Consider the following 27,256-nt stretch of genomic DNA (forward strand, 5'->3'; position numbering starts at 1 on the left):
AATGAATGATCACAATATTAATCAATAATTGATTGTAATGCAAATTTATTGGAATTGGAAGAGATTTCTGTATAAGATGTACAATTCATATCTTGGCAGGTAGGATATTTATGTTCAACAGATCTCGAAAACGGCTCTAAGAATTTTCACGAAATTCGGAATATAGCCTAGTAGGTTTATGATAAAAAATTCCATTGCACTAGGTCTCATCCCTGGGAAAACTCGCTGAAGGACATGAAAAGGATAATAATTATGGTTCCTTGGAAAAACAGATGATAATTTCGTCGTCTGTCGAAACAGAAGATGCGTGTGTGGGAGACACAGAATTATTTCCAGCTGTGTAAGCAATCAGCAAGAAATATTATCTAGAAATTTTAATCGACTTGATCAGAATAATCTGATTTGTTGACATGACATGATAATCATTCTAAACTGGAGAATATAATAATTTTCAAAGTTATTCATTATTTTACAATTTTAAGTGATGAGTGAATGTTATTTTGTTATTCAATTTGGTTTGTAAATAATCCAAATTAGAACTTTTTTGTTTTTAATTTTTTTGAATGAAAAATGAACCTGAATTCAAGTGTATGGAACATAGCCATATTCTGGACTATTCATAGTGTATAAATCAAAATTCGGGGAAGAAACAGTTTTGGGCTGTGTGTTAGTCCTTCCTCAAGCATTTTAAAGAATTGTGTTCTGTTTATCAATAGTTTATAAATAAATAACGAGCGAAGCTCGGTGCCCCGATATTGGTATTATTATGCGTGCCCAGCATTATCAATATTCTCACTTTTGAAAAAATAATTCAATAGTTGATTAAAAATAATCAAATTAACTAAATAATGCTGAAGAAATTATAATATTTTTTACTGTAAAAAATTAATTCTTAACAGATGAAAAGATTATCACAGAACTGGATGAATTATATCATATATGGAATACAAATTCAAACGTGAACTGAGTTTGTTAACTTTTCAAACAGGTGACATCAGATACTTGTGGATGAGAAAACGGCGTGAGGTCTACTGTTCACAGAACTACTAGTTACATTCCAGTACAATTATCTTGTTTCACAATCCAATATCGGGGCACCGAGCTTCCCTCGTTATTTATTTATTGATAAACATAACAAAATGATTGGGGAAGGACTAACAGGCACAGCCCAAAACTGTTCCTTCCCTGAATTTTGATTTTGAGGTCGTGTTTATATTTTACAGCTGGCTATACGTCAGTTTATGAATTTCGGGGATGAGATATTTTGATTTTCCACAGATACACTCGCTCACTCAATAATACGATTTCCCAACAGCCTTCCTAGGGAAGTACAGGACAAACGAGATTCTTGGTTTTACCTCATGAAAAGAACAAACTCCTGGATAGGCCACTCTATTAACTGGGGCGTTTGAATGAGGAGCCTCTTTTGGGAGTCTAGCACCTCCTCAACACAAATAACAATGCAGGTTATTTTGATCTGATTGAAAATTCCAGACACTATAAGAAAATCACAGTTCTTGGCAACGATCAAAGTTGCATAAAATGAATTAAATGATTGACCTTCCTCTTGTTTGCAAGCTATAAAATTGTATACATTCATGATCTCATTCTTTTTTGGTAAACAATAGCTCTCTAATATTTTTAATATTGATTCTACCGTTTCTGGCTCATCCACATCTTGTAACGATTCATATAAAATCAAAGCTTCATTGCCTAACAAGTTTTTAAATCTTGCAACTTGAATTTGGTTGGATTTTTTATTTGTCTCAGTCGCTATAAAATAATTTACGATATTTTTCCTGAATAATTCGAAATTTTGTGAAACATTTTCCCCGTTGCATAGTAACGGTTCTGGCTTGTTGAAATCCATGTTCGTCTTTTAAGAAAAAATATAATAATACGATAATTACCCAATCTTATTACTCACTCAATCCTGTCGTTATCGTTTTCCTTTCCTGTTCAATTCCTTGACTGCGCCATGTTTAAATATCTTAATAAATTCTTAGCCATTTGAAGCAACCATCTTTATTTACGCAGATAACAAACTAAACTCAGTAAACAACTTATTATTTTATCAAACAGTTATCATGTGATTAAGTAACATCACATGATATACAAACATTAAATCCTTATGATAATAATTTTAGTGTGACGAGATATATTTCTTACCTGACCCTGACAAACACTTGAATGTTCTCTCTGTGCCTAGGCTCGGCCATTCTGTTAGGTGTCTGAAATAAAAGAATGCCAATTTACAACTTTCAAAAAAGAATTGTTTCCTAAAGAATCTCTAATGAAACACATATGAAAAACAATTTTGATTAAATGGATTAAAGCAGAATAGAAATTACACATGGTTTCCATATTTAACGATTGACTCTTTCTGCTTTGGACAGGCCAACATCTATAAGCAGGACCTGATGATCTGCCATAGCTACTTCAATCACTTCAACAACATAGTCCCATGAATCCAGCGTTCTTGCAACTGTATCCAAGCAAGCGGTTCCTCTAGTTGGGGCCCTGTTGCCGATAAGACCATAGCTCCTGAGAAGAACTGTGAATCGATTTTCCAAAACACTAGACTCCTCCAGATGTATATTAAAATCGCCACACATAACTATCTGGTACTGTAGAGCATTCAGATGACCTAGACAATCCTCCAACATGTCAAAAAAGAATTGATATCACCATTTGGTGATCTGTACACTGTTAAAATTAATAGTGAGCAACTCAAATACAACACTGCAGACAGTTCAATGACAGAGTCTACACTAAATCTTTTTAAATCAACAATTCTTACTTCAGACTTTTGTTTCTCCTCCACATAAACAGCAGTACCCCTACAACTCATGGTATCCCTGCAGTGTATACTTGACAAACCTAGACTGCTAATACTGTGATAAACTCAGTTTCTTGGTGCTTGAGCCAATGCTCACATACGCACAGAAAGTCAGGTGACACCTCCTCACACAGGAGTTCGAGGGACTCAAGCTTGGTGCGTAGACACTGAACATTTACGAAACAGATCCGCAGGTCTTTTCTTTTGGTTGCACTTGTCACATTATTTAAGTCATTGAATTGATTGGAAGGAGAAGGTCTTGAACACATTATGCCAGAGAGGGAATTTCAGCTACAAGACTGGAGTTAAAACAGGCATGTGAGGTTGATTTTGAGGTGGCAATGATTCAACACATAAAATATGCTGTCATATGTATTTACAGACCACCAGATAATAACTTCATGATTTTCATCGACAAGCTAGAAGAGCTCCTATTCAGCCTGGCAAATAAGTTTGAAGCTTATATTGTTGTAGGAGATTTTAATGTAGATTTTCTGGGAAATTCAAGTAAGAAGAAAAAGCTAGAGAGATTATTTTCAGTTTATGGTCTGACAAGCATCATAAAAGGTTGTACAAGAGTGACCGGATCTTCCTCTTCCCAGATTGATTTATGCTTCATCTCACCTATGATAATGAATGATTATGTAAAGCTTGTTGAATTGGGCCTCTCTGATCATTACGCTCAACTGATGAACTTCTCAATTCCAGTCGTTAGTCACACCTCACAGGACCTCTACGCAACCAGAATATTTTCTAGCAATGCTAAACAACAATTTAAAGATCGTTTGAAGAGAGTCGATTGGTTAAGCATTCTCAATACAAATTATGAGTCAGCAGATGAGGGATTCGATAACTTTTTCAGGATGTATTTTGAAGTTTATAATGAGTCATTTCCAGTGGTTTACTTGAGATGTGTTAAGGGTAGGAAGAAATTGAAATGGTTTTCGCCTCTGCTTCGATATCTTTGTAATATAAAAAGAGATTTGCAACTTTTTGTGAAAAGCCGTCCATCAGAAGCATCGTATAGGAACAGTTTAAACTGCTTGACAAAACTTATCAAGTATCAAATAACTTACTCGAAAACACAGCATGCAGGGAATTTACTGGCAGTCTCGAACAATAAATCAAAAATTATTTGTAAGTTGATAAAGAATGTGACTGCAAAAAACGAGATCAAGAGTTATCCAATTTCAGTAAATGGCGTCCTAGTTGATTCAGCACTTGACAAAACTAATATCTTCAACGATTACTTCATAAACACATGTTCTGGAAAAAACTTCAAGGGCTCTACATCTTCAATAACTTTGCTCCAAAATACTGACAGAGTAACCTCAACATTAGAGAATTTTCCTACTTTTTCTGAAGATGAAGTTTCTGCTACTGTCGAAGAAATAAAAAATAAAATGACGAGTGGCGTTGATGGTGTACCCTGTGCTTTAATGAAGGAATGCTTCGAGCCGATAAAGAGTGTAATGACTCACCTTGTGAATATGTCGTTCAGATCAGGAATCTTCCCTAAACATTTGAAATTAGGCAGAGTTATTCCCCTTCATAAACAGGGTGCAAAAAATGAAATAGCCAATTTTAGGCCAGTATCAGTGCAGAGCCCCTTCTCCAAGATATTTGAGAAATTGGCACAAAAAACAATATCCAGTTACCTGGAGAATAATATGATTTTGTCTGAATGTCAATTTGGTTTTCGTTTGGGAAAATCGACAATCCTTGCAGTAAATGACTTCATTAACCAAGTATATGACTCACTTGACAAAGGGAAAAAAGCTCTAGGACTCTTTGTAGACATGAAAAAGGCATTCGACAGCCTTAATCATGAAACTCTGATGGAGAAAATTCATTTTTATGGTATCAGAGGGTTGGCTTTTGAATGGCTGAAGTCTTTTCTTAGTGAAAGGTCCCAATTAGTTGAGATTGAAGAGAGAAATGGGGGAATCATCAACTACAAATATCGGTCAGAAATCCGGCAATTGGAAAAAGGAGTGCCGCAGGGAACTATACTTGGCCCGATATTGTTCTCACTGTATATTAATGACTTGCCCGGAAATTTGCCCTCAACCGTAAACAGTGTATTATTTGCTGACGATGCTAATTTCCTACTGACAGGTGATACATTTGAAGAATTAAAAATTGAAGGAGAAAAAGTAATCAAGTGCATGAAGGAGTGGTGTGAGGCTAATGAGTTGACAGTCAACGTAAAGAAAACATCCTATATGAGCTTCAATATTGGCTATTTAGACACACCCAATAACTTTGATTTTGCCGTGGATGCAACAAGTATAATGCCAGTGGAAGAATGTGGATTCTTGGGAATCAATGTTGATGTAAGACTGAAGTGGAACAGTCACATTGATCAGGTGGTAAAAAGGCTCAATGCAGCGGGGTTTGCAATATCAAGATTGATAAGGGAGGTGGACCAGAGAATAGTTAGAATAGCGTACTATGGATATTTCCAGCCAGCTCTAACGTATGGCCTGATATTCTGGGGTGCGGCACCCGCTTCATTGATGGCCTTCAGAGTGCAAAAACGGCTACTGAGAATGATGTTTAGGAAGCCACCAAGAACCCCATGCAGAGAGTTATTCAGGGAAGCTAAGATCCTGCCGTTGCCATGTCTATATATCTTGGAGGCTGCATTGTATGGATTTTCCCGCAAGGACGAGTGGACTACAGGCGCTACCGTACATGGCTACAACACACGGGCAAGGAATATCGAACAAGATTTTTTGAAGCTAAGCCAGAGCATGTCAGTCGAAGGATCTTAAACGCACTACCAGTGGAAATTCTCGATACTTCAAATAGAAGAACATTCAAGAGACTACTGAGGAGTTGGCTACAAGAGAGATGTTTCTACAGTTTACTGGAGTTTTTCTCATATACAGTGTGAGAAATAAACCTAAGTGAAATATTATAATAGTTAAGATGATGTCATCTTTATTTTTTGGACTTCAAATATTCACGGAGGTTTTGATGACCTGACAGATTGTATGATTTTATTGTAACTGACAAATGCGAAACATTTAATGTAAAATGTACATGCATGAATAAATATTATTATTATTATTAATTTTTCTTTTGGCCTAAAAAATGCTTGGATTTAGGTTGTGGTCGTTTCTGGAACCGGTATTCACTTACAAGTACACCTTCAGGCCATATCTCAGATTTGATAATTTTGTCCTTATTGCCTACATCAACGGCTATTTTAAATGATTTGTAAGTAGGAAACTTTGATTTCACCTCCTCACACAAAATTTCACCTGAACTAAATTGTTTTACATATTCAGAAACAGCCACACATTTAGTATCCACTGCCAACTTGGAAACAAAAATCCAGTCCTTCCTTTGGGCTGATATCAATTTGGATGTACTCGCTCCACTACCCACAATACGCTTAAGACTGTTACTCTTATTGACAGATGCACCAACACCGACCTCATTAGTAGGCTTATTTCTACCATTACTACTGTTATTACTGCACCCACTAGGTTTTGTCAAGCCACTGCTTTCATTTGAAAGCAATACTGCATGCTTATTTTTATCTAATATATTAGTCTCACTGTTGTGTATCTTGAATTTATTTCGCTTCGTGACCACATTCCATTAATTTTACCTTCTGTCACAGAAGGATTCATTGAGTTTCCTTCATTTGCTTGTATTGACTTATCAGAATTTTTAGATTTAGGCTATTATTACTCCGATTTACAACCAGCGGATTAGAATTAGTGGCATTCTTACTAATGAAACTAGATGACAAAGCACTACACTCTTCAAAAGAATTCACTCTCCTATTCAAGTTAATAATTCCAGTGTTTAGTCGACTTAATTCTTCAAGAATTATACTAAGAGTTTCAGACTGAATTGTCTTAACGTCTTTAATTCTGTCTTGAACACTATGAACAAGAGACTGTTTTGAATCAGTTAAAATTCTACGTTGGGAGTTGTCTTCTAAATTTATGCTTAGTAATAATTCAAAGTTGTCGTCACTTACTTGTTTTGAAGATGTGTTAGTTTCTCTAACATTTTGAAGAGTATTGAATGGTACATCAATTACATTCACGTCACTTATAAAACTAATAATTTTTTTCGAGCTATTTAGTTCGTCGTCAGGAATTGTGTTTTAACTTGAGCATCAAACTTATCTTACATGGATTTGTTACATGTATTTCTTGAACACGCTTGAGAATTTTTGAACTGTTCTTCCAAAACAATTTCCAATTGATCACGAAATTTTCTATTTTCAAAATCCATTACGTTTAGATTGTTTAGTATTTTGTTAACATTAATAGCAACGTTGAAAACATCTTCTGATTTCAAGTTAGAATCACGACACTGTCCTAACCTAAAGTCACAAGTCGAGCAATACCACCTCGAATGTTCACCCAATTCTTCAATTTTCTTCATGTCTGATGATGATATTTTTACACATGTGGTATGAAACCACTTATCAGCACAAAATTCTCAAAAATATCATCTCATTATATCAAACACTTAATTTCCATTACCCACACACAAGCTTATGTGGTCATCATATATGCAATAAAAAAGACTTGAAATAATAATAAAATTACTTCAAACGCAGATCTAAACACAAACAAATAAAATCTTTAATAATATTACTATAAGTTGAATTAAAAGTGATTTACCTTGCTCAAATGATATGAAAGCATAATCAATTTGTAATTGTACAGAGTAGGCCTTAGCTAATTCAATGACTGAAAATACCTAGGCCTATTAAAATCTCAACAACTTGTTTGAAAATCCCAACAAATAATAGATTAATCAATATGATACTCTATTTGGTAAGAATATAAATAATAAACAGATGCAAACCAAGAACTGAAAAACAACAAATAAACTATGTCATTGCTACCGTACCTTCTTCAAGAAACTTGTAGAATTGAATATTATTTCATTCAATTGGTTATCACACCTTGAATTTATTGATGTTATCTACAGAGAGATAATCGTACAGATTAAAACAAGATTACTATTACAACGTATACGATTACTTTACAAAATCAGGTTATAAAAATAACCAAGTTATGAAAATGAACAATAGAACAAGCGCCAAAATCCCAGAGTACCCAAAACCCAACCCAGAGTAAATTCAAATATAAAGTGAAGAGCAACGGAAAAACATTCAGGCTAGGCAACCTACTATATTTATTTAATCAAGAATAGAAAAATAGGATAATTTGTAAACATCTCAAATGTATATATTCCTGAGAATTTTTCTAGTGAGTTATTATTTAAGAAACAAGATTATTATTTTTCAGGAGATTTATGTCTTTATAAATCAACTAGCTGAAGCTCTGTCTGCTAGTACTGCAGTCAGCTGATCTTGCACCTGATGAGTGAGTGAGTTCTCTGTCATTTTGGCAAAAGGCAATCACATGATCAAATTCTGAATTTGGGTTTGGCTTTTTGGTTATAACAGATTCTCTGTTATTTACTAGTATTTTTAAATTTTTTAGGAATTTCATCACCAAAAATGGCTATTTGCGGGCCCAAACTTTCACTTTGTGGAGTTATTATCAGCATTTGGGGCATGATCCAATTGGTAAGATACAGTTGTAATTACATTATATTCCTATGATGTAGATTTTACTATCAATGAACATTGACAATTTACTTACTTTATTCAATTGGTATTTGTACTAAAATTTATGTTGTATTCCACAATTACGGTATATAACTTTAAAAATAGGATTATATTTCTAATAAATACCATCGATAGATTAGGTTGAATTCACGAATTGATTTATTGTATTAGTCATACCTAGGTAGGCTACGTTAGTACTTTACCAGATAAAGTTGGTTTCCCAGATATTAGTGAACTTGTCTGGTACAGTGGAAATATTATTTCCACGAGTTCTAAAAAAAAAACATTTTGTACATGCTTGGCCGGGCTGAGTGTAAATAGTCTATAATATAATAGACTACAGTCTCATTATAAGGTGGCTGTACTTTAGTATATCATCTGCAGAATCCAGCATTTAGTGTTATAGTCTATAATTATATCGATGTAATGAATATTTGATTTCACTTTACCTCCGTTATTGATTTAGATTTACGAATCTATATGCTTCAATGAAAGGCTGGGGGTACTTTAGTATATGGGCCGCGTTGAGACCTACATAGATCGATAGAGGAGATCAAGACAAGATTAACCATGTATAACATTGTTGTCGATTTCCAAGGATTAGCTTTTATTTCCAAGGAAATTTGTATATCGATTTCTACTTTTTATAATTTTTTTATGCCTACAATAGGTTTTAAAATGATGCAATCTTATGTAAAATTTAACATTGAAATCCAATGAAACTAATTTTAGTAGTTTTTGAGATATTGCAAAAAAAGTGCAAATTTTTTGCTTTAAAAGAGGTTAACTTGTTTTCATTGTGATAAATAGGTATTTTAAATTATTGGATTAAGTAGAATGATAAATTCTAAAGAAAAAATGTTCAGTCACTTGATAGCCTAAACTCAAAATTGTTGAAGATATTTGGGGAAATAAAAAAAAAATTCACACTCCATAGTTTTCAATTTTTATATTTAATCATTTTTTAACTATTTTAGTGACTACTATATTGGCTAAATCTCATTTAGATTTTTGCAGGGAATCCATTGAAATAGATTTGAGGTTATAGACTTCATAAATTATTAAGATATTTGGAAAAATGCAAGAAAATGTAGTATTTTAGCTTTAGAAGAGTTCAAAATGTTTGCATCTTAGGCACAGTGCAGACTGATATTGAGGATCACATTTTATTCAGCTTCCAATGCAATTCATAAGCTTCAAAAGATAGTAAAAATAATCAAACCAAACATAATTAAATCAAATTGAGTTTTCCCAACCTAAGCTTTCCCTAACCTAAGCTTTCCTAATCTAAGCTTTTCCCTAACCTAAGCTTTTCCTAACCTAAGCTTTTCCTAACATAAGCTTTTCCTAACCTAAGCATTTCCTGACCCAAGCTTCTCCCAACCTAAGCATTCCCTAATCCAAGCTTTTCCTAGGTAGCAAAAAATGTAGTTAAAATATTTTTATTTGCTCAAATATCTCGAACAATTTTGAGTTTAGGCTATCAAGTGACTGTATCTCAAAAACTACTGAAGTTACGAACCTGAAACCGATTCCAGTGGATTCCGCGTCAAATTTTACATAAGATTGCACTATTTTGAAACCTATCGTACTCATAAAAAAATTAAAAATCTATATAAAAATTTTCATTTTCCGCCATGTTTGTTCAGCTAATCCTTGGAAATCGACAAAAATTTTATACATGGTTGAACTCGTCTTGACCTCCTCTATCGATCTATGTAGGTCTCAATGCTAGATTCCGCGGCCCATATACTAAAGTGCAGCCTCAAATTTCCAGTTGCAGTATGACAAAATCAGGAACCAATATAATCTTCGTTGCTCACCTAACCTAATCTGCACATATTATACTGTCATTCAAGTGTACTTCTAATGATAGAATGTTGAGAGCTTCTCAGCGTGTGGTAATGTTATTTTTTGTAAGCAAGTCATGCAAATAACTACTTTACTTTGAGCTGGAATAAAACTATGGGTCAGTTGATGATCAAAGATTACGGTAATCTTCTACTTAATGCCTTTGAATATTTTTTGTCTCATTATGGAGTTGTAAAATGTATTTCTAGTGATTTTCTAATTAGATTTATAGGGTGGCCAATTATCCAATATCGTGATCGATGACCAAGCTTCCCCGAATAGATCGTGTCAAAAAATTAAAACGGTTTTTTACACATAGATGGCGGCGTCACAGACCAACACAGTCATCATTGAAAAAATCCTCTAAAGAATAAACGTTTTCCCAATGAGCCAACTTGATAGGGTGTTCTTGAACGCGGTAGGTGAACGCCCCTTCACTGAGTGTGACAGGCAGTTAAACATCTTGATTGCCAGCACCGGAAAACAATCCCTGATCTTAGACTGTTGACGGCGTAGAACATCCGTCAAGTTGGTCCTCCCCCGAGTGTTGTAGGAGTGCACTTCCTCTCTTCCTGAGAACATAGACTGGTGTTTTTTGACGTGCAAGAGTGATTCTAGTATGTAAAGTCCATACACAGTATGGATGCCCAGACTTTGAAATATGGGCTGGCAGTGAGCATCAAACTTGCTATAAGTCATCACTCGAGGTGCCTTTTTTTGAAGCAGGAGAATGTCCTTAGCATGTGCTGAATGACTCCACACAAGTATTCCATACTGGATATGACAGCTGATCACTGCATGAAACAGCATCAGTAGTCTATGGGAACTCAGAAATCCTCTCATTTTCCGGAGCAGATAGACCACTCTAGAAAGTTTAGCCACTCACCGGGAATACCGGGAGAACCTTGAATTCCTCATGATTTTACTAACCGGGAAAAAATACCGTGAATTCCTCATGAATTTTTCATAAATTTCAATTAGCCTAATTCAGTAAAGAAGTGTACATTAACAATAAACTCAAATTATAAAAAAATACTTGATGGCTAGCAATAATAATTGGCAATGAACTAACTTACCTAACCTAAACAATTATCCAAGAACATCGATACTCTTGTCATGTCAAAATTTATCAATATATTTGGAATTTAAATATGCTATTCGCAATTCGTCATGGAAGATTTCCATAATAAAGTCTTTACGAATGTATCTTGTTCCTCAAATACCGCGGATACTCTACCTGGGAAATTTGAAATTTTACTCTGGAAAACCAGAAATTACTCATGAATTTTTTTATTTTAAAATGGGTGGCCACCCTGATTTATCAACATAGTCTAGTTCAAAACTGCTTTCAAATGAAGATCATCTCTATAGTTGGATGACATAGTATAGGTTATAATACTGGTCATCTGTACAACATTTCAGCCCCTAAATGATGATAGACATTCTAATCACTAATCACTGCTACATATTTACACCTTCAAGGCAATGTTTGCTTGTTTTGTTAAAAATTATTGGTTTCAAAATTTATTTCTCAATTCGCAGGTAATTATGGGCGTATTCTATTCTATGCACGCTGTCGCGCTCGCGGAAGATCTTCCCATAGAAGAAACGGACGAATTTGAAACCTCGAAAGACTTCTACTCAGCGGCTGAAAAAGGATTTCAGCTTGTAAGTAGGGTAGAATGTCCTCACAATTTCAATGTTCTAATATATTTGACAACTCTAAACTTTTTGTTGCTGGGAACATAATATAAATAACAAACGATTTATGCTTAGATAAGATTATCTACTTGTACCAATTGGGGCTAACGATATCAACTATATTGGATCAAAGGTCTACCAGTATTAGGCACGCCAGTAAATTAATTAAAAATTCCTATATTTGTGAATGCTTCTATTAACAGGAAATCAGGCTACCCGCTTTCTTAAATTGACTACTTCATCTTTTCCATTTATTTTTTCTTTGTCGACGATATTTTTCGTTTAATTAATGTTTAGCTATTAGTATTATGTTTATGGCGTTTTTGGCAGAAAAATACTGTAAGGATATTTATTCGCCTTGCAGTATACCCAATGCCATTTTGCTATAAGTGAGCAATATAGGTTATAAATTAGGTTAAATAACTTGAAATGTTCACTTTCACCCCAGAATTAGTTTTTTTATACTATGAAGTTCGAAATAAATAAAATTCATTTCTCTCAACACAATTTCACATAAAATATAATCAATTCCGCTGGTAGTTTTAAATATTGAGAGCCGAAAATTTAAAATCACAAATTTTGTCATGACAATTGAATCTGTGGTGTTATTAAATAAATGAATAAATTAATAGAGTTATCCTTAGTATTATATATTGTAATAAATTGGAATATGCTATTAATGGAAACTGAAATACATGAATACAAATTATTCCCTTCTTAATATAACTTACAAGTCGTTGTAAAAGAAGAGAATATCTAAGGAAGCTGAATGTTATGACTTCTTTGATTTATGCTAGCAAAGCTTTGTGTAAACTACAGCAATCTGTCTGCCTTCACATTTTCTATTGTTCAAAGAACCCTTATATTACAGCAATTTCTTTGTAGTGGATGTTGTCGAGTGGATCTCTCTGGCTTTGTAAATCGGAGATCCCGAGTCTGATTCTTGGCCGATTAATATATTTCTCTCGGGCCACTCCCGTTATTCGGATGGTCACGTCAAGTCATCAGTCCCGGCTGCCTAAAATCAGTTGTTAAGTCATGTCAGAAGGACCTGAAATTGATCATGTGCGACCTGAGAAGTCTGATAACAGACCTGTGCCAGCCAAGTCACTCGATATCCATTTATTACCAGACAGTTCTGTCTATTCTGTTTTTTTTTGTCTATACTCCATACAAAATAACTTTTGACTTGGAGGAATATGCGGCGCAGAGAAATGCAGGGTGATCAGCCAATTACTGTGATGGATAGAGTTATAGGTAGAAGCGCACTTGCCAATTTGTCGATTAGTTAGTCGACTGAAGGATTCCAGTCAGGAAATTCCGTAAGTTTAACATGCGCGCTTGAATACTCACTAGAAATTAGAGAATGCTGGCCGGTTAAGAACGGTAACTTCGCTGCCGTTGTATCCCTACCTCTGTATGCCTTCTCTGCTGCGCAATAACCTCCAGTTATTTCTTACAGAGTATAGTGTGGGCTAAGTGGAAGAGGGGCTCTTATTGTCTCAACTTCTTCTTAAGTCAAGTCAAGTCAAAAATAAGTTTATTTCCAAATCTTTCTAAGATTATAAATGTTACATACAGAGCTTAAAATTAAACAATATACAAATCAAAAATGATACAAAACGTGTTTATTATACTATCATACCTAATGATTTACAATGTAACAGTTTCATTTCAGATGAAAAAACGTTAATCATTTCAGTATTGTATGGAACTTCATTACTTCATTACATATTGAAATCTGTCAATATCATCAGTAACCATTAAAGTGAAAAGTTATTATTATGAAAAAAGAGAAAAAAGAAGAGAATTATAAAGGGAAAGAACAAAACAATTTGAGGCTCCACGCCGTGTCTCCCTTAAAAATAAAAAGTTGAAAATAAGTTTTTGCCATATTCTAATAAGAATAATAATTGTAAGAAATGTTTTAGATGAATTACGTTTATTATTTTAGTACGCAAATGAGCTGTATAGGCTATATATATATAGAAGACACTTTAAAGTTTGTAATATAAATTAAAACAGGAGACACGATATAAATAGATTGAAAACACTTAAAAACTTACTTTAGAAATGGGGAAATTTTCGGAGACTGTGTCTCCTTTCTCAACCGATGTAATGTAAGTTTTTAAGTGTTTTCAATCTATTTATATCGTGTTTCATGTTTTAATTAATATATATATATATATATATATATATATATATATATATATATATAAACAATCTATTGTTATCAATAATGGCTGAACTCTATAGTAAGACGAGCAATCGAACCTCTCATAATATTCTGTTATCTGGTAGCCTATTCTGTTATGAAAAAAACTTGATAAAGATCATCAGTTGGGAATTGCAATCACAGTAAAGGAAATACTTTATTGATAAGTTGCATTCATTCCGTAAGCGAAATTATCTAATTATACAACCGATTCAGTGTTGGAATTGAAACTCAATTTAGAACAATCTGCCGGGAAAAAGAACAGATCTAACAAGCCTCTTGAATAACAATTTACATTCACTAGAATGAATAATAATAATATATCGTAGAATGTATGAATTTACGAATGAATGATATTGAAACCAATTAAAAATATTCGTTCAACAATTAAATTCAACTGTTTCCACAAAAAATGAATGAACAGATCAAAAAATAGATAATAGACCAAAGTGAATCAGTCAATCTACCAACTAATTAATTGATTGATCTTCTCATTCAACATTAGAAGGAATAATAAAATAAATTAAACCACTTAAAATACAATAGAGGAGATTTCCAGATTAGTATAGCAAGTAGCCATAATAATTTATAATCCATAATATTGGTTATAGTAGGCCAAAAATTTTCAATATCCACTAGAGGTAAATGATATAATTGAATATAAAAAAAATAGAGTCAGTCATATTCCTACATAGAAGGTTTTTAAAAGTTTAGTTACGCTAAAGTAGCAATGAAAGCGTTCAGTTCCGTATCAGAATTAATCACTGTGACCCTACCCTTATCAATTGGTCTCACCTTTATATTGCCCGCTTTATCCACCCACACATACTTGAATCCGTGCGACATCGCGTCGGACGAACTTGGCTATGATGCCTGGCGAGCGTTGATTTGCTCCCTTGGGAAGGCGGTGACAGCAGTCAATCGCCTCCGGACGCAGCTCGACTCCGACCGCTTTACAGGCAGCCAGCACCAGGTCTCTGGTATTCTCTTCATGCGCAGCAGGAATCCCGTGTATTTCAAGGGTGTTTCTTCGCCCATATTGTTCAAGAGCATCCACCCTTTCATTTAGCATATCTACATTTTTTTCAGTTTAGTATTTTCGGATTGCAAGTTCGATATTGTAGCCTGTTGGGTTTTATTTCCTCAAGCCTGACTAAAGTTTCAGAAGTGGAGCCAAGCTTCTCCAGACAAGACTGAAGGGATATTTCTAGCCTTGACTGTCGCTCACTGAGATCGCACTTTAAATCCGCTATAGTTGTCTTGAAAAGGTCCATAGAAATCGGAACCTGCGCGCCGGAGATGGATGAGGACGCTTTCACAGGTGTCAAGTCTATATTTTCATTACGTTGGTTTTTCAACTTAGCCACGCAATGTTTACAAGACCAGGAATTGGCCACTTAAATATCCAATTCGGCTTCACTTATTTTTTTTCCACTAACACATTGTCCGTGAAACAACGATTTACAGCCGGAACACACTAACTTGTCCTTAGCTTGGCGATTAACTGAGAGCTTACATTCAGCACATACACTCATTTTAATTGATTTAATGGAAACTTGAAAATTAAATAATAGTTCGAAACCAAACATAAATCAAAAGAAGCACGGCGAGGAACAGGTGAAGACTATCGCATTGGAAGATAATATAGAAAGCAACTAACCGAATGTCCGCTCACGGCAAGTTTAAATCGACAACTGTGTGCTTGTAATGTGAATAGAGTAAAATAGTGCTTCAAGTGGAAAAGAGAGCTCTTATTAACTTCGCCCACATTATTCTTCTAATAGCTTAAAATAAAGGCATCTGTTTATATATTTGTTGTGTATTGTCAGCCAAAAAATATGGATTCCGTACTTGAAACAAAAGCGCAAAGTGAGACCATTCTGTTTGTTGTTTAATTTGTCATGTCAAGCTATGAAACTTGGACTTGACCTAAATAGCAGCCGGCCCCCTGTGGATTAGGGGAGCTTCGAGTTGATCATCTTACTCAAGAATGTGTAGAAAACCGGAATTCACCCACAGTATCCATGCTTGTCGTAGGAGGCGACTAAAATGGACCTCAAGACAACTCCAGAAGTTGCCCTGTCTTCAAACCTACGGGATCTGCCCCATCAGGGCAGTTTCGGAGGAGCAAAAAGAAAAACCCAAGAGACCAGAGATGGGTGAAACTCCAGGCACAAATGTGGATCAAGAGGCTGAGTCGAGGGTGGCCGGGCGCCCTAGAGGCAGTTTGGCGCCCCCTCTCTCAGCGGAAGGACCTAAAAGAAGGCCAGGAGTGGAACTCACGTAGGTCACGAGGACTAATCAGTCTGAAGAGACTGCCAAGCATATCACACTGGATTGCGACAAGGATTGCAACCAGGTGATAATGAATGGAATGTTAGTGTAGGGAAAAACTCCTGGTTCTTGTAAAGGACATAGGTATTGATTTGCCTAACTAAAATACTAGGTACTTGGGAACACAATAAGCTTCGGTTGTCGTGTGGGGTTCTTTGGATCCTTGAATCCGTCCCTTCAAAACAATAAACAATAAAATAGCAGCCGACTCCGTCCGCACCCTACCGACTTTGACATTTTCATGAAATTTGTAACAGGTCATAACAAACCATTCTGTTATTAGCAAAAGATTAGAAACTTGAAAGATTGTTGGGTAAATTATAACTTGAACAAACTATCAAAAATAGTCGGCCACTAGATAACACAGATTTTAGTCTTTTCAAGAAAAACTTTAAATGGTTGCGAATCATCTTGTGTTATACTTTAATATTGTGAACTTAGTGTGTGATTTCTGTATTCAAATTCAAGTTATTCTTCTCATGAATGTGTGTTATGACTAACAATGCTAAATGTATCATTCTAAATGACTAATTAATTTCATTTTTCATATTTACAGAACGCCATGAACTGTTGGATAGCCGCCTGCCTCTACCTCTTCACATTCCTATTTTCCTCGTATCAGTTCTATTTGAACGGCCGCACATCGATATAACTTTAATTAGATAAGAATTCAGAGTTTATGTGAGATTTTCGGAATAGATATTGCAATACCAGTGTTGTTGTCTTATCCTGTCCAGCGTTTGTGCAACTTTTATTTTAAACCTCCATGATACTACAGAATATAGGACTAGTTGAAAATTTCTTTGTTATTCAGAATAAGATGGGAAAATAACGTAGTGTAAATCATTCCAGTGGAGAAGCTGATGAAGATTCAGAAGTTTTTTGTGAAAATTTATGGAAAAATTTGTGATTTTCATTTTCGGGAACAGAAACTGTAAAACAGGTGTCATACATGATTTTTAAATTGAAAGTTAGATTTTCTCATAAATAAATTAGGCCTATCAAGTTACTTACCTGAGAAAAATCATTTAGTTAGAGAAACTTGATTGTGGAAATCATTAGTGTTCATTACCATTGAAAATGTTAATCATCATAATATTATAAAAGCAGCTCTGTCAATAATAATTCATCTTCCCTGGTGATAGTATCAATTAATCTTATATCAAGTTCATACAACTTAAATGTAGTTTTAAATGTTACTTATTTTAACTATGTTAATTCTTCGATGTGTAAATATTTTTATCTTGCTCTTGAAGATTAGTATGCTGTTTACAGGTCTATTGTTCTGTGTATATTGTAAAAAGTGTAGGAGATATGTGTCAGTTATGAATTAAACCATTACTATCGAATCCGAGTTTTCTGTGATTGAATTGCCTGTTAATTCCTTCATTATTCTGTCAAGACTAGTTGAAATACTCCGACGACTCAAATTCATTATAAGTCAGTAGTTTTTATTACAAGTAAGTTTTATAATGATTGGAGGATTAAGACAAAAATGTTGATCTCTGTATGTAGGCCCATTATTTGGCTCTTATTGGGACAACGATAATATTTTTTACTAATTTATGCAGATCCTTAATTTACGACTCGTTATTTTATGCCATTTTCGCTTCTGTTCCACTTCAAATCCTCAATTCAAAATGTATTCTAAGTTGGAAGACTAGAAATTCAGGACTCACAATCAATCCATCCACTCCTGTGATTAACAAAGTTTCAGAGGTTTTATAGCCTCGGTCTTTTCTAATCACTCCCTTTTGACCCATTATTCAGGGTTGGCTCTCAAATGAGCTCAGTACTCTATTATGTTTAGAGATTGGAAATGTATGTCACTCCAATACAGCTAAAAGTTTTGCTTCAGGTAACAAAATAACATGAATCTTCCATTCTCAGCAATGATATAAAGAGATGAATTATTGTTAAATAGTGTTTGGGGATTCAAAGACTAATGAGAATGGTATCGTATGGTAATTAAAATTGATTGATATATTTCAACTAAAACTTATTTAAATTAAATAATTTTTGGATAGAATACCGTAGCAATACTCTCATAAAAATTTCTTCCTGCTGTATGCTCTATTTTGATGTTAGCGGTATCGTAGCAAAAGTCTTTCGAGGTGGTTGAAAACAATCAATTTGAATTTTTGTTTATAATAGTGACCGATTAAAACTTATTCCAACTATTACGTCTCATTTATTTAACACTTTTAAAAGCAGGTCATCTTTCAAGACTGCCTTTTCGGGTCGACTTTGATTGGGTCTGGAATTAATCGATACTTGTCTCATCTCATCATTCATGCACATTCTAAAAACTTGCTAAGACATCAATATCAAAATATAAAAAATAAGGACATCAATGAACAATTTACAAGATCAAGCTTACCTGTCAACAACCAATAACAGGAGAAAATTAGAATCAGTGTTTACTCTTAAATCATTCGTTGAACAATCATATTGAAGAATATTATATTTGGAATTACAATGCAATAACCTGACTTTGTAGTCCAGATAATACAGACATGAAAAAGGATGTGTGCTTGAAACTTTTAATGTAGTTCTGATTTTCCAATATATTGTTTGGATACATAAGAGAAGTCTAAACCAATTTTTCATGCTAAATTTCCTTGTGTTAGATACAGAGTGGCCCAAAAACCTATTTGGTTCATTTTCCAGTTTTCAGCTATTTCCGCTAAATTCAGTGATCGGACAGAAAAATTCGCTGTACCTTTTTTTAGATAATTAAATTCTGAATAAGATGAGATCATTCGGAACTCTCCATCTGCAATGAGTACTGAGTTACAATCTTTCAAAAATGAGCGAAATTTTAAGAAAAAAAATGAAAATGTTGATGAATATTAGTTTTTGATGAACAATATCTTCCGATTGTTACCATTTCAATGCATAATTCAAAATCCCTTTGGGCGTAATTTTGTGCTCTACAATCTGAGTCCAGGTAGAGCGCTCCATCTCATATAGATTTCCAGGTACACCTGATATGATTCGAATGGTCTCCACATCATTCCTATTTGAAATTCAAGAAAAAACTGAAATGCTACATTTTAATGTTTTTTCAATAATCTTACTCATAATTTCATAACTTATTCATAATAGTTTGAAAATTTCAAATCAACAGGTGATTGAATTGTGCGTGAAAGTCCCTATCGATAGATATAGCAGCAAAAGAAGGATATTATCCAAATAAAATACAGGTAAATTAAGTGAGCCTGTTGGTCTCATTACAATTTTATCCACCGCGATCCAGGTTTTTTTTAACTTCCGTTCCCAAAATTTGCCACCCTGGGCTACAGCCCATTGGGTACATAAATGTAAATCCAGGCCTCCACATCCAAATTAGATGCCGTTTTATATGCTGATGGAAAGTGTAGATATGCTGAAAGAAAGTGTAGAATATGAAAGATTGAAGTGTATAGTGTAAGAAGACATAAACAAATTTATTGTAAGATATAACTTTATTTAAAGTAGTAATTCGTTCAATTATTTTTAGAAGCTCCAATATTAACATCTATAGAATAATTTATTCGAATGCTCTAACAATTATTATTGAATCACAATCAATTAAAAATAGTTTTCTTATTACAGCATCAATTCTAGAATAAAAATACAAAAATATAACTGTTTACAGCAGTTATTGAAAATTACAATGATTGAATAATTTATACCTATGTTATTAAGAATGCCATTAAATTGGATTCATAATCAAAAAATAAAATTGTTCATGATAGATTTAGTAGGTGGTCGATGGGTCATTATTAATATGGGAGCTGCTGGGTAATAGCACCATGTTGAGTGGCAAAAACTCTATATTTTTTACTTGGTTGGTTGACCACTGACCAGAAATACATTTTTCATATTAATACAGTATTCTTTCTTTTAATTGGCGTGGTTGTTCGGAACATCAGAAGCTATTTAAATTTGCCTTACCGGTACCTTATTTTGCTTAGGAAAAATCAGTAGGTACTGAACCGCTCACCACCAATAAAAGCCAAACTTTCAAGTATTATCATCATGTCAATGTAAAAGACACTTCCAATTACGATAAATGCTAAGCAATCGCAAAAAAGTCGTTTTAAGTTTGTCCAAAGCTATATTTACGGTCTTCTTCTGATTCTAAATCATCTATGTAATTGAATTTCCTCTTCAAAAAAGGTTGGATTTAATACTTACTTTCTTCTTTTATGTTCATAGGGCTACCGGTACTTGTATTTATATAAAATTAAAATCAAAGTAAGTACCCTTTTTCAACATAAAAAATTAATTGTTCATTTGTATGATTTATTGTTTAACTTTCTTCATCTAATTAGGATACTGAATATGCTTTTGCAGAGAACGAGATGAATACGTTTTAGAAAAACACATTTTTGACTGAGAGTTACTACAATTTCTCACATACATTTATAAATCACAACATTTCTTACAATAATCATTTGATAACTCACAAACACATTCAATACCGTATGTAATTCGAGAATAAGCTTTTTAGAATTTATTCACAATAGTAAAACTATTTAGTTCATGGAAAGATTACAAAACTTGAACTTTAATAAATTTATTAAAATAAATATTTGATGTCTACCTAAGACAACGCAGCCAATGTCCTGTCTTTTATGTGAATTGAACAATATTATTATAATATTTTAATTGTAATGTATCCTAAAATCATGGATCGTTCTGAAAAACTGATACTCTGTCTTCTAGCATAAACTGTACAGTACATAACAAGCTAGCTAGTACCTAGTAGTAATCATTTGCTGAGGTCTACTTTCACTGAGAGTTTTCCTCAGTTTGTTACTCGCTTTGTCCTGATTTCAAGATCTAAAATTTACATTTTAAAAATCTTCTGTGAGGAAATATACGGTAAATTCATTCAACTTATCTATTGGAATCAAGGCTTGAATGAACAAAAGTCAATTAAAAATCCAATTGAAAATAAACACAAGCAAGAAAAACGCCATTGAAGCTGTCAACTATAAGAAGTCTTATCCAATGAAGTAATTGAAGTTGGTAATGAGAAAAGTTTGTTCTAGTGTTTCAAGTCTGGGAGATTAGTATGCTGTACCGCATCTGTCTTGAAAGCTTCGATTCCCTTCCTATCCTATCAAGTTATCACATTCCACAGGTATGGTAACAGAGAATTTTGTGATTAATATGATAGGTACTTATATTTAATTTTTTATTACTTATATTTCTCTAGTTTTACAGTTAGCAATATTCAACTCAATTTTAGCCAATATACTTGATATCCAACTCTAAATATATTTAAATAAGTAGGAAGAAATTATAATTCATTTAAAGTAAAAAAATTGAAAAATAGTTTGAGGATTCATATAGTATGAGGCCGTTAATTGCTGTTTATAACAACAATAAAAAACCGTTTTAAAAACTAAAAATTATAGATAATATCTTTAACTGTATTATCTGAGTCAAGTCTAACAATTCTTGTGTTATAGATTCAAGTCTTGGAACACACCTCTTCATGACATAATTATAACACAATGACAGTATAAATATTCATGACATCTTGCATAAATATAAACGCCTATTTATTTATTTAGAGCATGAATATTCAAGTGCTTCCTTGTATTATTCAAATACAAAACAAGTTCTTTTGTCCAATATATTAATATATTATTTGAATTCAAATAATTATCACCCAGTCTAAATATATGATGTTCAATTTTCATTTTTGTTATAGCTCAAATTTGTGATATTGTGATTAAAGGATAGGCTAAATTGAATTTTTCTATAATGCGGTTTGCAAAAAATAAAGATAATATTATACATATGTATCCTGTGAGTACAAAAAATACTGATTTCTGGAATAAATCTCCAATGAGAAGAAAATTAGAATAACGCTTCATTATTCTTTGCATTTTCTATTCTATTTCATCAATACAAACGCTTATTATCATTAAGGCAACATTCTTGGGCTGCTTGTTACAACAGAAAACACGTAGGCCTATCTTATTTCAATTATAAACAAGAATACACACAGTAGGCCTATACATAATTATGAAATATCTAATACATGGATCAATTGAAATAATAGTCAATTTAAGATTGAGAAAAGAGGCAAGCCATTGATGACGTCAAGGTATGTTATCAAAATGCATTACACAACACAACAATAAGGATTCAAATTATAACATTGGAAAATCATAGGAGTAATGTTTTCTTATTTGAAAGAGAATTTCAGAAGAAATTCTATAATATATGTATGATTACAATAGAGGCGGCCTGTAGTTTGAAGAGAAACACCTTAAATTGAGACCTTCGTAATAGCAATAGGTACATTACCTACTTATACTAATACTTACAATAATAGCACTTCATTCCAATTCAATTTTGGCATCTAAAATAAATTTGAGATCATTGCTGTACTTAAATTACTACCAGTTACACTTTACATCAACTAAGATGAGATAGTAAGATATTTTAGCCTATAAAACACTAGAAAATTTACATATTAGACCAGAAATTATCACAGACATTTCATACAATATGAATGCTACATTTTTACCACACAATATTATTTTTATTATTTTTTCGCTTATTATATATTTTTCCAATGAATAAGATACCGTTACCGAGTGAGCTTACAACATTACATTACATTTATGTATGATATGAAAAAGTAGCCTATGGAAGAAACTCATCTATGAACACTGAAGACCAAACTACGTTAGGTATGTACCTAACTATAAATATAATACTCAACTATTTTATTTCTACAAGTTATTTTCTATATAAATTTCATCCCTATTGATTTCTCTTGATAGTTTCTCTATGAAAATATAACTGTCTTGAGACTCAGAAAAAACAATCCAAATCCATTTCAGGCATCAAGGTTTACTCAATTTCACTGTTAGACCATAATAGTTTTGAATTCATTCCTGTGTTACAGCTTCAAGTTTGCTAGCATTTATGACATTGAAGTGTACAATAATGTCACACATATTTTCCATTCATAGAATTTCTCATGCAAATCCTCTGGAATTAATCTATATTTGTTCATAGTCCAACCTTAATTAATTCTGTAACTCTGGTAATCTTCTTGCTAATTTAATTGCAAAATTAATCTCCAATATTTGATTAATTACAGTAGGCCTATATACTTACTACTACTACTACACCCTTTGAAATAAATATGCAGTGAGTAATTCATCACTATAAATAAACAAGTATCAAGGAAATTCTGATTGAAAATTATTTCATCAAGGGTATTTTCATACAGTGGGCTACTATTAGTAATTGTTACAATTTGAATCAAGATTCTTTGCTCTTTGAAAAAATGAAGACAGATTTGGGTTGGCCTACTCTCTCTTGTACATGAGGAAGAAAATATTTTTCCTGAAAATGTCTGGGAAAATAGAAATTCCAGCAGAGTCATATCTGATCCAGATTGAGCAACGTTCTCTTCATACTCCTGTTGGAAGGGTGACAGGTGTTTAAGGCCAGCTCCACTGACATATTTACAATAGTCCAAGAGATATTACTTCTAACATGAAGAGGGGAAACCAGTTTCTCCTTCCACAAATTGTAGCATGGACAGAGTAGTGGAGGGAAGTAAGCATGCTGTGAACAATTGGATTTTGACACAAAAGTAGGGAGAATGCTGTTAGGTAGGTAGTGGGAGTGATTAGTGAAGGAAAGAGTATCGGCCCTCTCTATCTTCGAGTGAGTGTCATGTTAAAAGTTGATATCTATTGGTATATAGCTTTTAAAATGTCTTCAGAATCCACCTAAAACTTTCCATGTACCGTATATTCCTCATCATTGGTCATCATCCCTCCCATTCCTAGTAATAGTAGTGGTACCTTAGTGATAGTTGTACTGAAATCATATTATTAGTGGAGTAAAAGAGAGATTGAGTCGACTGTGCCCTAACTTCGCCAACAAAGGCTTCAAGGCAGTCAATCAAATTAATAAAATCCTAGGATCATTACTCTCAGTTCCAAATCTATCTGAAACTGTGAGTCTATCGCTTTTGCACACATCTTCTTATCATCTTCTATAACCCTTTCAAGTCTAGGACACATAAAAGGCTGGATCCAAATTGAGAATTTAAGTGGAGTAGAAACCTTTTCCCATAAGAAAACTTAGGGCAGTAGTATTGGAGCATAAACTGTACTTTACCCTACTTGTGGACATCATCCTTAGAAAAAAGTCCATTCATATTGAACATTTTTGTCGAAATTCATTTGAGTAGGGTACATCCTATTTCCATTCCTTCCCTCATAGAGACTACTGCCGTTTATTTTCTTCAAATATTCTACTGAAGACTATTTCTTTGGGGCAGTATTGGAATAGATCCTGTATTTTACCACTTAACCCTACTCATAGACATCAACATCAGCAAAAGAGATCCGTTTACATTCGAATATGTTGGGAATTAATCTGAGTACTCGTCCATACTTCCATCCTTCCTCATAAACTCTCGCCTACAATAGTGCTGGCGTCACTAGTAACTACACCTCGCCAAAGTGGCCATAAGTGGAGGCTACCAAAATTGTCTTCATTGACCCTGTGAATGGGGCTTGGATGCTGTTAATGTCCCTGTGTAATGACGTTTTGTCACTATTGACGGCTATTAGTGGATGCTACTATTGTCCCCATGTGCAGGGAGCTTGAGAGACTGCTGTAGCTCTTTTAAGACTGCTCAAGGATCTTAGGGCAGTATTGGAGCAGAACCCATACTCACTATTCTTATGAATGTTGGAGCAGAACCCATACTTTACCCTACATTTGGATTTTGGAGCACAACCCCTTCTTCACTCTACTCACGAAAATCTCCCTCAATATGAAACTTTCTACATTTTTAAACCTGTGAGGAGTTAATTTGCGCGCGCCGTATTTCCATCCTCTGTTCATAGAGGCTACTGCAGTTCTTAGCGCGCCAGTGATGATGCAAGTTGCTGGACATGGTCGGTCTCTGCTGACCAGAGCACTGCAGCGTGAACGGTGATTGGTGGTTGAGAGACTGCGCATGCGCGTTGTTGTTGCTATGGTTCAGGGCCATGTTGTTGGACTTGTGGTTGAAGCCGCCTTGACCTTGACATGATTTCAGGCGATTGCTTGTGTAGTGTGTGTGCGTATTATGCACATTCCTGCCACCACGTTCTGAGTACTCGTTTTCTGTTCCTGTTGGAAAATAATGAGAATATTATTATTTTCCATTTTTTTATATTTTGGATGAAAATGCTGATTTTGCACTAAGCAATATCAAATTCTAATCCCTCAAGTTATATCCCCAAAGTTAAATGCTAATTCTAAATGTGAAGAGATTAATCACAGTCACCACAAATTCAATAGTATGTCCTGCCCCAGGAAGAATGGCAGCTCGCATTATGTAGGTTCAATCAACTTGCCAGCCCGAGTTGGAAGCAGTGAAAAGTGAGTATAGAAAATCCAAGGTAGATTGAAATGCATTAAATGCATGTACATGCGTTATTGAATGCCACAGCTGACATGAACTAATTACTTTCCTTGCCCTATTACCATAGGTAAGGAAAGTATTACTTTCCAAAAAAAATTAAGGTACCCCAATTTCTAAATTTCTATACGTTTCGAGGTCCCCTGAGTCCGAAAAAGTGGTTTTTGGGTATTGGTCTGTATGTGTGTGTGTGTGTGTGTGTGTGTGTATGAGTGTATGTGCGTCTGTGTACACGATATCTCATCTCCCAATTAACGGAATGACTTGAAATTTGGAACGTATAGTCTTTACACTATAAGGATCCGACACGAACAATTTCGATCAAATGCAATTCAAGATGGCGGCTAAAATGGCGAAAATGTTGTTAAAAACATGGTTTTTCGCGAAAACGGCTCCAACGATTCTGATCAATTTCATACCTGAAATAGTCATTGATAAGCTCTATCAACTGCAACAAGACCTATATCTGTAAAAATTTCCGGAGCTCCGCCCCATCAATGCAAAGTTTGATTTTAGATTTTCAATTAGCAGCCTTCATATACAATTTGAACAAAAAATTTCAAGTGGAAAAGATTGAGCATGAGAATCTCTGCAATTGATGTCCAGTAACATTTTCACCTAAAATTGAAAATAAGCTTGAAATTCAAGAAAATATGATTATTTAAATGCAAACTGTTGGCAACTGTTGGTTCTATTAAATCATTCACTACGAAGAGATAGCAGACCTCGTGTGTCTCCAGCGTTATTGTCCTATCACCAGCTGTCTCATATCTTTGAATAGTGGATTTGAGATGCGCGAGAACACTAGCGTCAGGTGATAAATTTTCATAACGGCAAGGGAAGTTGTGTGAGTGCGCCACACCAGATTTTTTTAGAATCACGTTTACAATGTTATCAACTTTTGGGCATTTATTTGAGATGGCTGTGACACAATGCTAAAAGATAAATGAAGTGAATAGGGCTTATTGTGGAAACTTGTAACTAACTCCATCATATTAAAATAAATAGTAGTTCTATGAACAGTAGACCTCACGCAGTATTCTCATCCACAAGTACCTGATTGAAACTATAGATCTTATGGAAATACAGCAATAGACTGGCTTCTCCACACATCTGTGTAATCACTTGTCAGCTGATTTATGATTAATAATTCTATAGTCTGATTTCTACTCCAATATTGGCGTATGAAGGAGGCTCCTTTTTCCTTTTATATTATCCTTGAAATGCAAAATTTCCAAACCCTTGTATATACGT

General features: G+C 34.0%; 3 protein-coding genes across 4 annotated transcripts in view; 1 reads left to right on the forward strand and 2 right to left on the reverse strand.

The window, feature by feature from the left end:
* LOC111045016 (kinesin-like protein KIF11) overlaps positions 1–7,720 on the reverse strand; it is a 40,925-nt gene extending 33,205 nt beyond the window's left edge. The window contains 2 exon segments of the mRNA XM_022330319.2: positions 2,170–2,231; positions 7,495–7,720. Of these exon segments, the coding sequence (XP_022186011.2) occupies positions 2,170–2,231; positions 7,495–7,518 (86 nt within the window). The 5' untranslated portion in view covers positions 7,519–7,720.
* A 454-nt stretch (positions 7,721–8,174) lies between these two features.
* On the forward strand, positions 8,175–17,904 carry LOC111045017 (ribonuclease kappa). Its single transcript, XM_022330321.2, has 3 exons — positions 8,175–8,411; positions 11,847–11,972; positions 17,111–17,904. Exons 1-3 carry the CDS (start codon positions 8,343–8,345, stop codon positions 17,204–17,206), a joined length of 291 nt encoding a protein of 96 aa, XP_022186013.1. The 5' UTR covers positions 8,175–8,342; the 3' UTR covers positions 17,207–17,904.
* A 1,543-nt stretch (positions 17,905–19,447) lies between these two features.
* LOC111046363 (tachykinin-like peptides receptor 86C) overlaps positions 19,448–27,256 on the reverse strand; it is a 154,408-nt gene continuing 146,599 nt past the window's right edge. For both annotated transcript variants that reach the window (XM_039420890.1, XM_039420891.1), the window contains exon 11: positions 19,448–25,710. In XM_039420890.1, the coding sequence (XP_039276824.1) occupies positions 25,388–25,710 (323 nt within the window). In that variant the 3' untranslated portion in view covers positions 19,448–25,387. The remainder of the gene's footprint in view (positions 25,711–27,256) is intronic.

This window comes from Nilaparvata lugens, chromosome 2 (genome assembly GCF_014356525.2).
Source record: "Nilaparvata lugens isolate BPH chromosome 2, ASM1435652v1, whole genome shotgun sequence".
In the NCBI taxonomy this organism is placed as follows: Eukaryota; Metazoa; Arthropoda; class Insecta; order Hemiptera; family Delphacidae; genus Nilaparvata; species Nilaparvata lugens.